This window comes from Engystomops pustulosus, chromosome 2 (genome assembly GCF_040894005.1).
Source record: "Engystomops pustulosus chromosome 2, aEngPut4.maternal, whole genome shotgun sequence".
NCBI lineage: Eukaryota > Metazoa > Chordata > Amphibia > Anura > Leptodactylidae > Engystomops > Engystomops pustulosus.
The window spans coordinates 172,422,381-172,436,214 of NC_092412.1; the positions used below are offsets into that span (position 1 = coordinate 172,422,381).

Genomic DNA, 13,834 nt, shown 5'->3' on the forward strand with positions numbered 1-13,834 from the left:
TTTACTTTCCCGTGATGTTATTTATTTTAACATGCCGTGTACTGCGAAGCTGAAAAAAAATTCGTGGAAAAATTGAAAAAAAACCGTCACGTTCTTGTGGGCTCAGTTTTTACGACTTTCACTCTTCGCTCCAAATAACATGCCTACTTTATTCTTTGGTTCGGTGCGATCGCGGTGATACCAAATTTATATAGGTTTTATTGTGTTTTAATACATTTTCAAAAATTAAACTAATGTGTACAAAAAAGAAAAAAAATGTTTTGCCATCTTCTGACGCTAATAACTTTTTCATACTTTGGCACACGGAGATGTTTTTTTGCGAAATGAGGCGACGTTTTCATTGCTACCATTTTGAGGTCTGTGCGACATTTTGATCATTTTTTATTTCATTTTTTATGTTATGTAAAAAGGTGTAAAAGTAGCATTTCGGACATTTGGGCGCCATTTCCCGCCTCGGAGGTCACCGCTGGCCGTAACCGTTTTTATATTTTAATAGATCGGGCATTTTGGGACGCGGCGATACCTAATATGTCTGTGATTTTTACTGTTTGTTATGTTTTATATCCGTTCTAGGGAAAGGGGGGTGATTTGAACTTTTAATATTTTATTAATTTTTTTTATTTTTTAAACTTTTTTTTTCTTTTTTTTTTCACTATTTTTTAGACCATCTTGGGTACATTAACCCTAAATGGTCAGATCGCTCCTACCATATACTGCAATACTACAGTATTGCAATATATGGCATTTTTGCAGGTAATACATTACAATGAGCCACTGGCTCATTGTAATGAACCTGCATAAGCCATGTAGCCTCGTGTCAAAAGAAGATCCGAGGCTACCATGGTAACCGATCGCCGCCCCCCGATGACGTTCGGGGGCGTGGCGATCGGAAAAAAGCACCGACCGCGGTTATTAGCGGTGGGGGTTTTGTGCAAAATGCAAAAACCCCCACCTCTGTATGAAGAGGACTCAGCCCGTGAGCCCTCTTCATACATCCCTTATACCTCTGCGCTGTAGAGCTATGGCGCAGAGCGTTAAGTGGTCAAGAAAAAAGAGGAAGGAGGCTTTGGGCTTCCAGATGCGCAAACATATTATAAAGCGATACAACTCAAGAGATGGGTTCAACTGAATAACCCTTCATTAGGCCACACAGGAATTGAATTGGAATTGGCATCACTAGACGTAACTACTAAAGCAAAATTATGGCTGAAAGCACTTTCAGGCTTATGTAAAAATACATGCACTAAAGGCACCATACAAATCATAAGAACAATACAGGAACTCCTAGGAGTAATTCATACACCTCGAGCGCTATGTCAACCACTTTTATACCTCTTTTACTGAGACCAAACCAAAAATTCAATGTAGAACTGTGACAACAACGGCTAAGGAATTCAATAAAAAAGACATTCATGAAATGGAATGTAAATTGGGTCTAGCAAACCAACATTCTAATTTTTTAATAACAGAAGAGATACGCCTCACACAGATAGCCTTTCGTATATAGCATCCTTTACTTACAGATCCCTCCTGGCTAGAAAAATGGGTACAAGAGAAGGCTATACCACCAAAACTATATCAGAGTTATATAACTTTATTCTCATTAAAGGAAACCTAGCACATGATATGGTAGGTGTAAGATGGAAATACCGAGCACCAGCTCAGGGTGTGCAGGTGCCGGAGCTTATTTTTGTTAGTGCCCTAAACCGCTGCATCGCAGTGTAAAACACTTCTTAATCTTTATAGCCGAAGTTGCTTTGGCGCACCAAGCACGCTACCGTGCGCACGGCTCCCCGGCATTTCCTATGTAGGCGCGCACATGGTGCACCGAGCGCGTACCACCATGCGCCGAAGCAGCTTTGGCTATAAAGTTTAAAACTTGTTTTAAACCGCGATGCAGCGGTTTAGGACACTAACAAAAATAAGCTCCTGCACCAGCTCACCCAGAGCTAGTGCTCAGTATTTCCATCTTACACCTACCATATCATGTGGTAGGTTTTCTTTAAGGAAGGTGGAAGTAGACCCCAATATCTAAAAGCGTGGGAAGGAGGCTTAAATATACAACTTTCAGATATACAAAAGAAGAAAATTTATAAAAACTCACATGGGTTCTCAAAGTGCATTCAGATTCAAGAAAACTCCTTCAAAATAATTACTAGATGGTAAACCTTATGCCCTACAAGGCGCATAGTTTAGAGATCAAGTTACTCCATTATGCCATTGTATAATCTCTATGACACAATTTTATTGTTACTGTTTTTGGATTGCCCAAGTAATAAGTCCTGTGATCTGTCTTGTACTTTTCAATAAATGTTTATTGACCATAAATAATTACTAGATGGTATAGTACACCAGCAGACTTGAAAAGAAGAGGTCCGATAGCGAAGGATCACCGCTGGCGTTGCGATAAACCTGGGGGTACGCTGGGACATATTTATTGGTCTTGCCCCCTAATCCATAAATATTGGTCAGATGTAGAAGATTGCATAAGTACAATCATTTAGAGGAAAATTCGCCTAGCTCCAAAATCGGTATTACTGTGGCTACCGCATAAATCATGGCACCATAACAAGAGAAACTCAACTACACATTTAGTAGAAGCGTCTAAATTATTAATACCCATCCATTGGAGGCAAAAAGAAGCACCTAATGTAAATGAGTGGCTAAATAAAGTAAATGAAATTTATAGACTTGAAGAACTGGGTAGTTGGGAAAACAGAATACATGACAAATTTACAAACCTATGGCTACCGTGGAGAGTTTTCAGAATTAAACCACCACCTACTGGGATTAGCGGATAAACATGTTTCTTGACCCTTTACAGGAGATCTTATAGAGATACTATTACTTGAATGTATATTCTGTAAATTAGCTATTCTTTACTTAAAGAAGATTAAGAGGGAAACCAGAAAGGATCACCAATAGAAGATCATTACTGGCAATACAATGCTTTGTTAAAAATCATAATAGATTTGTAATAAGATTCAATTCCTGAACACTTCAGGAATACTTTTGTCGTTAGAATTATAAACATAGATTAGACACCAGTGGTTAGGCATCTGAATGAGCAGGATGCCTGTTCACTCACCACACTTGACCTTCCCCTATTTTCCCTTCCAACTGTTCCCTACCATTTTACTCTCCACCCCCCCCCCCCTTCCCAGGCTGTATCCCTTTCCTTTCCTTTCCTCTCCTCTCTCCATACATCCACTTACTCCAACTACGGTTATCCTCCCCAATACTCCCCCTGGGTACAAATTGAAAAGAAAGTATATAATATGCTTTATTTTTGTTGTGAATGTTTGTAAACTCTCTGTTTATTACTTGTTATATGTAAAAGATTGTACCCAAAAAACAAAATTTTATAAATATCTTTATAAATTAAAAAAAAAGAAAATGGTACCTCACGCTGCCTGCAAAGCAGGTGTAAAACGTGCCAGCACATTTGCACGGTTGACCAGGTACCTGTACCTCAATCACAGCAGGTACATCAGATCAAGGGGACCTTTTCCAGTGGTCTACCTTATTATGTGTCAGCAGTGTCAAACCACAGGACTTTATGTTGGGGAAAAAGGCCAGAGACTCCATAAACGTATGAACTCGCACAGATCTTATATTAAAAATGAAAGGAAAGATCTGCCAGTGGCTGCACATTTGTCCAGAGAGGACCACACTATGGAAGATTTGCAGATTACTTTTTTAATGAGACATTTTAAGACACATGGAATGGAAGTATAAATTAACGAGGAGATTCAACACCTTACAAAGTGGTCTTAACATTCATGCCAGCTTCATGACCTCTTACCTCTGACCTGGAGGCCACAAACAGATAAGAGCCAGGGCTCTCGCCTCATAGGTTTTTAATGTTTTTATTGATCTCCTGTCATAAATAAGATGTCCCTGTATTTATCAAACTGTTGCTTTAGAGTTTTTATTACTTTTTAATATACTTTGATGATCACTGTTTAGTGTGTATAAAATGCTGTTAATTTTCTGATTTATGCATAACATTATGTCTGACAAAGAGAACTAGTATTCTCGAAAGCTCACCATCAAATAGGTATCGCCTGATTTCTTCACTCTTCTTCTGCTCTTCATGGAGGCTGGGCTGGTAGGAATCATGAGAATGAAGGGTCCCAGATACCTCAGTCCGATCCCTGAGAGTAATGGAGCAGACAGTTGCACATGACTGTTCTGCTCCATTTATGTCTATGGAGCTGCAGAGATCGCTGCGCTCAGTAATTTCCGTCAGCTCCATTGAGATGTATGGAGCAGAACTGTCATGTGCAACCGTCTGCTCCATTACTCTCCGGGAGCAACGAGGGGTCCAACTGAGGTACCTGAGACCCAATCGGACGGACCCCTCATTCTCGTGATTTGTGGGGGTCTCATCATTGAGACCCCCACCGATCAGCAAGTTAGGTCCTATCCTGTGGTTCATGGGAAAACCCCTTTGAGGGGTTAATTGAAGCCATGAGTAATCATAAATGAGGGGGAGTGGAGTTCATAGACTCCACACAACATATTACCCACTGCACTTTATTTATATGTTCCTAGACAAAGAAGCTGTTAAGATAACTTTGAATTTTAATAATTTGTTTTTATTTTTCCATCCAGGGCCGCCAGTACACAGCAGATGTCGCAAAAATATATTCTATTAACATTACCAATACAAAAGAAGGGGTTGCATCTTGGTGTCAGCCGTGTGCCTTGGGTACTGACTCACAATGTATCTCCTGTCCTTCTGGTCATTACATAGACAAGAAAACAAGCCAGTGCATTTCTTGCCCAGAGAATACATATTTGCCATTTCATTCATTTTTTGGAGAAGAATCCTGTGCAAAATGTGGCCCAGGACTGAAGAATAATAATGTAAGTAACACTTAAATATCAACTAAATTACTTTCTGCTTCTTCCAGTATTGTTTCATACATCTCATTAGACACATTTCCTGTGTATTTGACTGCAAGGTAAGTGGTCCAGGCAGTGCTCTGGGTGCTAAGGACATGACCTTGGTGCAATACCGCTTCATTAACATGCTGAATAAGATGAGAATACTCAAGAGAAATCTCAGAAACTGCATAATTGAATAATAAAGGTATTTAAAAAAAAAATCATAGTGCATTTCTCTACAATGTGAAAAAGAGGCTAGACTGATGGAACTAACGGGAACCCCCACATGATGCAGCCTGGTGGGAGGGACTAGTATCACCCAAATTGTGTTTAGTGGCATACACTTTTTGGACAAGATGGTGAATTGGGTGATGGAGTTTGGGAGGGGATCCCTGCTGGCTAAGATGATCATGGAACCCATCTTTCACTTGCTTCCAGTTCATCAGGAAAGCTTTCTTACTTACTGTGGTGTTACTGGGATGGGTCATATTTAGTCGACCCATGGGATGTCCTCTAACCTCTAACTGTTAACAGTTATCAATGGTGCCTATAATTAAGATTTATTATGACAATCCAGAATTTTTAAAATCCAATTGTCACAGAGACCCAAAAATTTTTGACTGGGGTTACAATAATAAAGTATATGGTTCCGACTTACATACAAACTCAACTTAAGAACAAACCTACAGAACCTATCTTGTATGTTTCCCGAGGACTGCCTGTATATGTTTGGTGTTTTTAGGAATCACTCTGGACAACTTGAAGTTGAATGGTACGTTGCCGTTAGAAAGCTAGAAGCTTTTGAAAAGATATTTTGAGGGATTTGCAATCTCTTCCTGGAAAATTAGACTGCTAGATTATTTTTTGTATGTGACTGGCTAGTGCTGGAGGGGTTAAGGCGGCTAATCATTTAATTCAGCTGAATCAAGATTTGAGGAAAGACTTAAGACTTTGGGAAAGTTTCCTGGAAATGTGCATTAGAAGGACGCTAAGGGTGATGCCACACGTTGTGTTTTTGGACCGTTTTAAAGCATGCATTTTCAGTCAGTTTAAAAACGCACAGATTTTAAAAATGTATGTGTTTTTAAAAGGCATGCGTTTTTGAATGTTTACCATCTGTTTGGTTTGTTTTAATCTGTTTCACAGCTGCCTCCATCTAGAAATGAATATAAACAGGTTCAAAGCTGCCATACGCATGGTAAACATTCCAAAACCCATGCGTTTTAAAATCAATGAATAAGTATCACTTGTTCAAGTTCAAGTTTGCATAAGTTAAAAATGTAAAAGAAAAGTAAAGTTTAAACATTAGAATAAATCAAAAATAAATACATAAATATATATGCCCCTAAAATGTCACTTTCCCATAAAAACACTTATTAAAGTATAAAAAACACAAATACACAACCCCCTCACCCACATATTTGTTATTGCCGCGTCTGTAACAATCTGTTTAATAAAACAGAATCATTACTGGACCTACTCGGTAAACGCAGAAAAAAACGCAAAAAATATTCAGAAAAAAGATAATTTTTTATTTAATACCTTTAAAAAAATGCTCTAAAAAGTGATGCAAAAAATAAGCCCTTAACCAGATTCGTCAGCCAAAAAATAAAAAAGTTATGCATATGAAAAGATGGTGATGCTAAAATGAACAAGATTTTCTCCAAATTAATTCTTATTCAGTAAAATTGAAAAAAATACACAAAACACCCACATATGTGGTATCCGTGACAATCTGCATAATAAAACAGAATTGTTATTAGACCCGCAAAGTGAACCCCGTAAAAAACAACCTTAAAAATGCTCCAAAAAATAGATAATTTAATTAATACCCTTAAAAAATGTTCTAAAAAGTTTTTTTTTAAAGCTATGCAATCTCAAATAAGACCACTAAGAAGAAAAACGCTTCTCGCAAAAAATAAGCCCTTAACCAGATTCGTCAGCTGAAAAATAAAAAAGTTATGCATGTGAAAAGACTGTAATGCTAAAATTTTCACCAAATTACTTTTTATTCAGTAAAATTAGGAAAAAAACATTTAAAAAATCTATATAAATGAGGTATTTTCTTAATCGTGGCGACCCATAGTATGCAAATAATATACTATTTTTATGGTATGGTAAACGGCCAAAAAAAACTTCCTAGAAATTGATGATTTTCATTTCCTCCACCAACAAAGAGTTAATAAAATCTCACCAATTAGCTGTAGATGCCCCAAAATTATGTAACAGAAAAGTTCATCTCATGTGGCAAAAAATAAGCATTAAAAAAAGAAAAAGAATTATAGCCTGTACAATGTGACAATGCAGATCTGCTCCCGATGGCACCTCCTTCCATTCTATGCGCGGCCGTGCCCCTATACAGCAGGATACCACCACATATAGAGTATCATATACTCGGGAGAAATTGGGTATCAAACTTTGTGGAGCCTTTTTTCACTTATCAATTTCAAATCAATTTCAAATGTTTAATTTTCCATCCAAAATGAATGTAGTGTCAAAAAATATTACAATTTGTGGACCGCACCTTGATTTTGTTTCAATCCCTAAAACAAACCTTAAGGGTTAAACAAACTTCTTAAAAGTGCTTTTTTATACGTTGAGGGGTGTCGTTTCCATAATGGGGTAATTTACGAGTTTAGCTATTATCGAGCAGGTCCATTTAAATACTGATTTTGCTGAATTTCCAAATACTTTGAAAAATGGCACCCAAATTCTGAGCCTCACAACATTCTAGTAAAATATGTGTAATCTTAAAAAACCAAGGCAACATAAAGCAGACAGCAGGGAAATGTAAGTTATGAATTTATTTGTGTGCTATGACTATCTGCATCAAAACTAGTGAATTTAGCACTTTGAAAATAAAGAATTTTTCAAATTTTTTGCAGAACTTGTTTTTTTTTCATAACTAAACACAAAATATTTCATCCAACTTTTTAAACTAATTTAAAGTACAATGTGTCATGAGCAAATAATCTCAAAATTCCCTGGATATCATATAGCGTTCCAAAGCTATAAGCAATTATAGTGACACAGGGCAGATTTTAAAAATGGGGCCGAGTCCTAAAGGCCAAAATAGGCTGAGTCCCAAAGGGTTTAAACGGACTGAAAATGAATGCTTTAAAACAGCCCAAAAGCGCAACGTGTGGTATCACCCTAATGTTGGAGGGGGTTGTGGACAATTAAGCTTGGGAATTCACAGGCACAGCAGGGTTGGTTGGCTTTGGGGCTTACTGCGATGTTCTGGTTTCACGGTGGAGACAGGTTAAAGGACATCCAGTTTAGTGATGGTATATGTGTCCTAGTAAGAAGTTTCTGATGAACATCGTTCCTCAGGATTTCTTTTATAATAACACTATGTCCCGCAAACACGGAAATATAGAGTTATATGTTGTGTTATCGACTAAATATACCGTCAACCCTTTGTTCACATAGGAAATCATTTCAGTGCTTCTTGCTCACCTCCTTTGGTTCCTCTCTGCCACCCATTGGTTTGAAGCCTGAGTCCATTTAGGGTATGTCGCCATGACACTCTCTAGCCTGCCGCTGCTGCCGCTGCCTCTGCATGCCGTCCCCTATAGTTTCAGGGTCAATTATTGCATGTTTTAGATGCTATCTAGCCTCATTCGGTCACTCTGTCATGGCCATGCTGTTGCCCATAATTCTGGCATAATGGTACGATTAAGCAGCCTCAGAGGCATTCATCCATGCTGCCCCTGCTGTTTCCTGTCCATTTCCGTGGTGTTTCCATCCTTTTCTGAGGTTCCCAGGTGTTTGGCCAAGCTTCCCTGTGCAGAGCCTTGGTCCCCTTGAAAAATGCTCGAGCATCGGGAAAAGTTTGTCTCGAATAACGAGTACCCGAGCATTTTAGTGCTCGCTCATCTCTAATGTCAACCATTCAACTGGTTTGAGATGGTTGTTGGATGGTGTTCTGCAGGATGCTAACAACCTTCTATAGGTAGCATCAGGCTGGAGATGGATAGATGGCTGCTTCAGCAGCAGGATAAAGCAGACAGACTGGTGAAGGTCTGCAGTGGTATGATGTCTGCAGGCCATGTGCTGAGGAGTTCTGTGCCTTAGTACTCTCTGGGCTCTTCCTGAAGAGATCTCAGGAGAAAAAGACCAGAACCTTCCACCCCAAGGGTTAATATAACCTTTGGGAGTGTCCAACTCATTTGTATCATTCAACCATCACCTCTGCACAATACAATAACAATAGCACATGTGATTGGTTATCATAAGTAACATTTAAACAGCTGCAATTGACACTTGAGGGCTACGAAAGATGATTAATCTTTAGGGCACACATATATCTTTTGGGATCATTATTTCGTAACACACTGCATTGGGGTGTTACATATATAAACCTGGATCCTGATAATCTAACCACATTGTCAGAATCTCACAGCACTAGAGGGATCTTGAAATGTCTGCTTAGAGAGTCCTTGCCCGCACTCTGGAATTTTACAATAGTGATATGCACTAAAACAATAATAAAATTGAGTAAAATTATCTTTATTGTTTAAACATCACTAGGGGATTGAGATTTGAGGATTTTCTTTCATAGGCAAAACTCTGTGGGGATTGATTTATGAACCTTAGGTATACAAGTTGGGTTTAAACAAGTGTTGTTGTTGGGTGACACGCATGCTTGCTGAGGGTCAATGCTTGCAAGCTGTGGGGAATAAAAAGGTCCATGGAGTTGGCTGGGTGGTGGTGAAATAAGGAACATGGTGGATAGTCTGGCTTTCTTTGATTTTGGTTAGTCTTGGATGTGGCAGTTTAGGCTTCTGCTTGGTGGTGTCCCGGAGAATGGTTTAACAACTTCATGACTGCCATACAGGTATATACCTCCTATTTGCACATGCCCTGTGCAGAAAGAACATCTATAAATTTCTTGACAGTTACCAACTTCAACCGGTCATATCTCCTGAAACCTGACACACAGAAACATAATGTCATTTTTATGTAATTTTAAACAGAAGAATCTCCCTTTTAATATGATGTATGGATTGTGAATGGATGCCTAACAGAATCGGAGATGTAGCTGAGGCTACACGGCGCGGCTACTCTACGCCATAGTAGCCTCTTTAAACCTCCTACCAGACATCTTCACGCACAGCTACGATGAGCTGCGCACCCTCGTCCGCAAAGCCTGTGGAAGATATCTGGTAGGAGGATCAAAGAGGCTACTGGGGCGTGGAGTAGCCGTACAGTGTAGCCACAGCTCCGGCTACTCCATGCCCCGGTAGCCTGTTTAGAAAATCTGCATATTAGGGAATTAAATGTACTCAGTCATGTGTTGACAGAAGCTCTAACTAATGTATATATAGATAGGATATACATACATAGATAGATGGATAGATAGATATGAGCTAGATAGATAGATAGATAGATTAGATAGATAGATAGGATGTAGATAGATAGATATGAGCTATATAGATAGGATATACATAGATAGATGGATAGATAGATAGATAGATAGGATATAGATAGATAGATAGATAGATAGATAGATAGATAGATTTGAGCTAGATAGATAGTATATACATAGCTAGATAGATAGATAGATATATATAGGAGATAGATAGATATGAGATAGATAGATATGAGATAGATAGATATGAGATAGATAGATAGATAGGATATACATAGATAGATTTGAGCTAGCTAGATAGATAGTATATACATAGCTAGATAGATATATATAGGAGATAGATAGATATGAGATATATCATATCATATGATATGAGAGAGATAGATATGATATTAGATATGAGATAAATAGATCAATATGGTCTTATTGGTCAGCACCATGCGCTTGTGATGGGGTGACAGGAGGCTGGTCCCGCCTGTGGAAGATATCTGGTAGGAGGATCAAAGAGGCTACTGGGGCGTGGAGTAGCCGTACAGTGTAGCCACAGCTCCGGCTACTCCATGCCCCGGTAGCCTGTTTAGAAAATCTGCATATTAGGGAATTAAATGTACTCAGTCATGTGTTGACAGAAGCTCTAACTAATGTATATATAGATAGGATATACATACATAGATAGATGGATAGATAGATATGAGCTAGATAGATAGATAGATAGATAGATAGATAGATAGATTAGATAGATAGATAGGATGTAGATAGATAGATATGAGCTATATAGATAGGATATACATAGATAGATGGATAGATAGATAGATAGATAGATATGAGATAGGATATAGATAGATAGATAGATAGATAGATAGATAGATAGATAGATTTGAGCTAGATAGATAGTATATACATAGCTAGATAGATAGATAGATATATATAGGAGATAGATAGATATGAGATAGATAGATATGAGATAGATAGATATGAGATAGATAGATAGATAGGATATACATAGATAGATTTGAGCTAGCTAGATAGATAGTATATACATAGCTAGATAGATATATATAGGAGATAGATAGATATGAGATATATCATATCATATGATATGAGAGAGATAGATATGATATTAGATATGAGATAAATAGATCAATATGGTCTTATTGGTCAGCACCATGCGCTTGTGATGGGGTGACAGGAGGCTGGTCCCGCCCCTCCATCTTGCTGATTGTAGTTCTTTGGAGAGCTGGAAACCATGGTTGCTGTGGGCCACAAAGGGTCAAGTAGTCTGTGAGTCATTACTAGGCCAAGGAATCTTAGCAAAGGTTGCAGAAAGATAGCAAAATTTACCCTAGTGGTAAGTCCACAACCTTTATACATGCATACAAAACTAGCCAAAATCATTTGATTTTTGATTCCTATAATGCACCGATTTCTATGGCAGGGGGCTGAGTAAAACCTCTGCATCACATTTCTGTACTGTGACATGGAATTATAAGTGACATGTCACTTATTTTCTCTGAATAAGGAAACTGTTGCAGAATTTTCTAGCAATGGGTTTATGGGATTATCAGAAATCCCTTACACCACAGTGCTTTTGTTCTATACTGCAGATTTACCATATGAAAATACTGTATGGAAAATCTGCACCTAATATGCAAAGTGGGAAGGTAATTTTAATATATACATTGGAGGGAAGTTTCCATACCTTAATTATCAATTAAGTGAAAGTTAGGCTTCAAATAAACAAATGATCTTTTGAACAGGTAATGGTCCATGAACACAGCTGTGTCCGATCATAGGGCTCATAGGGCTCTCCTATGTTAATGATCAAAGACCAGCCCCTGAAGGATCCATTCAACTCCATTTTCCCAGGCACCGTCTTTAAATTTATGATGACTGTCGTACTTGTGCAGCAACCAAAGTTAGAGTGGGGTGTAAAATTTAAAATACAATAAATACATGGTTTCACAATTGTTGGAATGGGCACTGAACTTATAGAAAGCCAGTTCATATATATAAGAAATAGAAGATTAGGTTGAACAAAAGCATTGGTCCATCAAGTCTCCGTTCACCTGATTTTAATAGCTACAGCTACCTCCTGCATGTATCTGTATGTACTTAATACGCAGAAGTGTAATTGCTGCCATCTTGATTGTTCTAAAGGCACCAGCCTCCAGGAGCCACTACATACTAGATCCATGTTTTGTCAATGAATAACTCTTTGTTTCTTGTATTGTTCATTGATTGTGATCTATTTATTTTAGGTTCACTCCTTATGCTTTAATGATTGCCACTTTACATTATCATTGGGAGGAAAGAAACTGCAGTATGATTTTTCCTTACTTCAGAATATCACAACATTTACTGGTAATCCGAGTTTTACAACCAAGGGGATCAAGTTTTATCATCAGTTCAGTATCAGCCTTTGTGGGAACCAGGTTTGTTACGGTATTGGTAATCATACTTAATCCTTATTTAACCCCTTCAAGACACCGCCAGTTTGTATCCTAACTACTAACATCTTGGCCCTTTTTTGTTTTGGTTTTTTTCAATTTTTCACTCCCCACCTTCAAAAAACTTTTAAGCTGTGTAGCAAATTGTATTTTAAAGTTACAATATTTAATATTCCAATGCCATGTACTGGAAGTGAAAAAATGCATTTAGGCTATTTCTTATGGTCTTCGTTTTTACAGGTTTCACTGTTTGCTCCAAATGACACCTCTCTTTTATTCTTTGGCTCGGTACAGAGATATCAAATTTACATAGGTTTTATTGTGTTTTAACCCCTTAACGCTGAAGCCACTTTTCACCTTCCTGACACGGCCCATTTTTTAAAATCTGACATGTGTCTATTTAAGTGGTTATAACTTTGGAACGCTTTAACATATCCAGTTGATTTTGAGATAGTTTTTTCGTGACACATTGTACTTCATGCTGGTTGAGAAATTTAATCAATATATTTAGTATTTATTTATGAAATAAATGGAAATTTGGCAAAAATTTTGAGAAAAACAATGTTTTCCAAATTCAAAATTTTCTACTTTTTGGAAAGTTGGTCATATCACTAAAATAACTTGATAACTAACATTTTCCATATGTCTGCTTTAACTTGGCATCATTTTTCAAACATCTTTTCCTTTATTTAGGATGTTAGGAGGCTTATAACTTTAGGTGCAATTTTTCAGATTTTCACGAAAATCATCAAAACCTACTTTTGGAGGGTCAATTTAGTTAGAAGTGACTTTATAAGGCCTACATGACAGAAAACCCCCACAAATTACACCATTTTAGAAACTACACCCCTCAAAATATTCAAAACAACCTTTGGGAATTTTGTTAACCCTTTGAGCGTTTCATGAGGGTGAAAGATAAATGAAAGTGAAATTAGAGAAATGTAATTTTATCTCACTATAGATTCATTGAACACTAAAATTTGCACCTTCACAATGGGTTAAAAAGGAAAATGCATTTTACAATGTTGAGGGCAATTCCTCCTGAGTATGCCAATACCCATTTTGTCACTGTACCCTGCTGTACGGGCACATGGGGGCACTTGGAATGGAAAGAGCATTG

At 37.8% G+C, this 13,834-nt stretch overlaps 1 protein-coding gene and 1 long non-coding RNA gene across 6 annotated transcripts in view; one reads left to right on the forward strand and one right to left on the reverse strand.

The window, feature by feature from the left end:
• Positions 1-13,834, forward strand: part of ELAPOR1 (endosome-lysosome associated apoptosis and autophagy regulator 1) — a 627,159-nt gene that overhangs the window by 391,784 nt on the left and 221,541 nt on the right. For all 5 annotated transcript variants that reach the window (XR_011853280.1, XM_072137292.1, XM_072137294.1 and 2 more), the window contains 2 exons: positions 4,618-4,872; positions 12,526-12,699. Coding sequence is in view for 4 of the 5 variants with exons in the window: in XM_072137292.1 (XP_071993393.1) it covers positions 4,618-4,872; positions 12,526-12,699 (429 nt within the window). In the remaining variant the exon portion in view is untranslated. The remainder of the gene's footprint in view (positions 1-4,617; positions 4,873-12,525; positions 12,700-13,834) is intronic.
• Positions 9,428-13,834, reverse strand: part of LOC140118882 (uncharacterized) — a 60,544-nt gene continuing 56,137 nt past the window's right edge. The window contains exon 3 of the long non-coding RNA XR_011853281.1: positions 9,428-9,827. This is a non-coding gene — a long non-coding RNA (uncharacterized lncRNA). The remainder of the gene's footprint in view (positions 9,828-13,834) is intronic.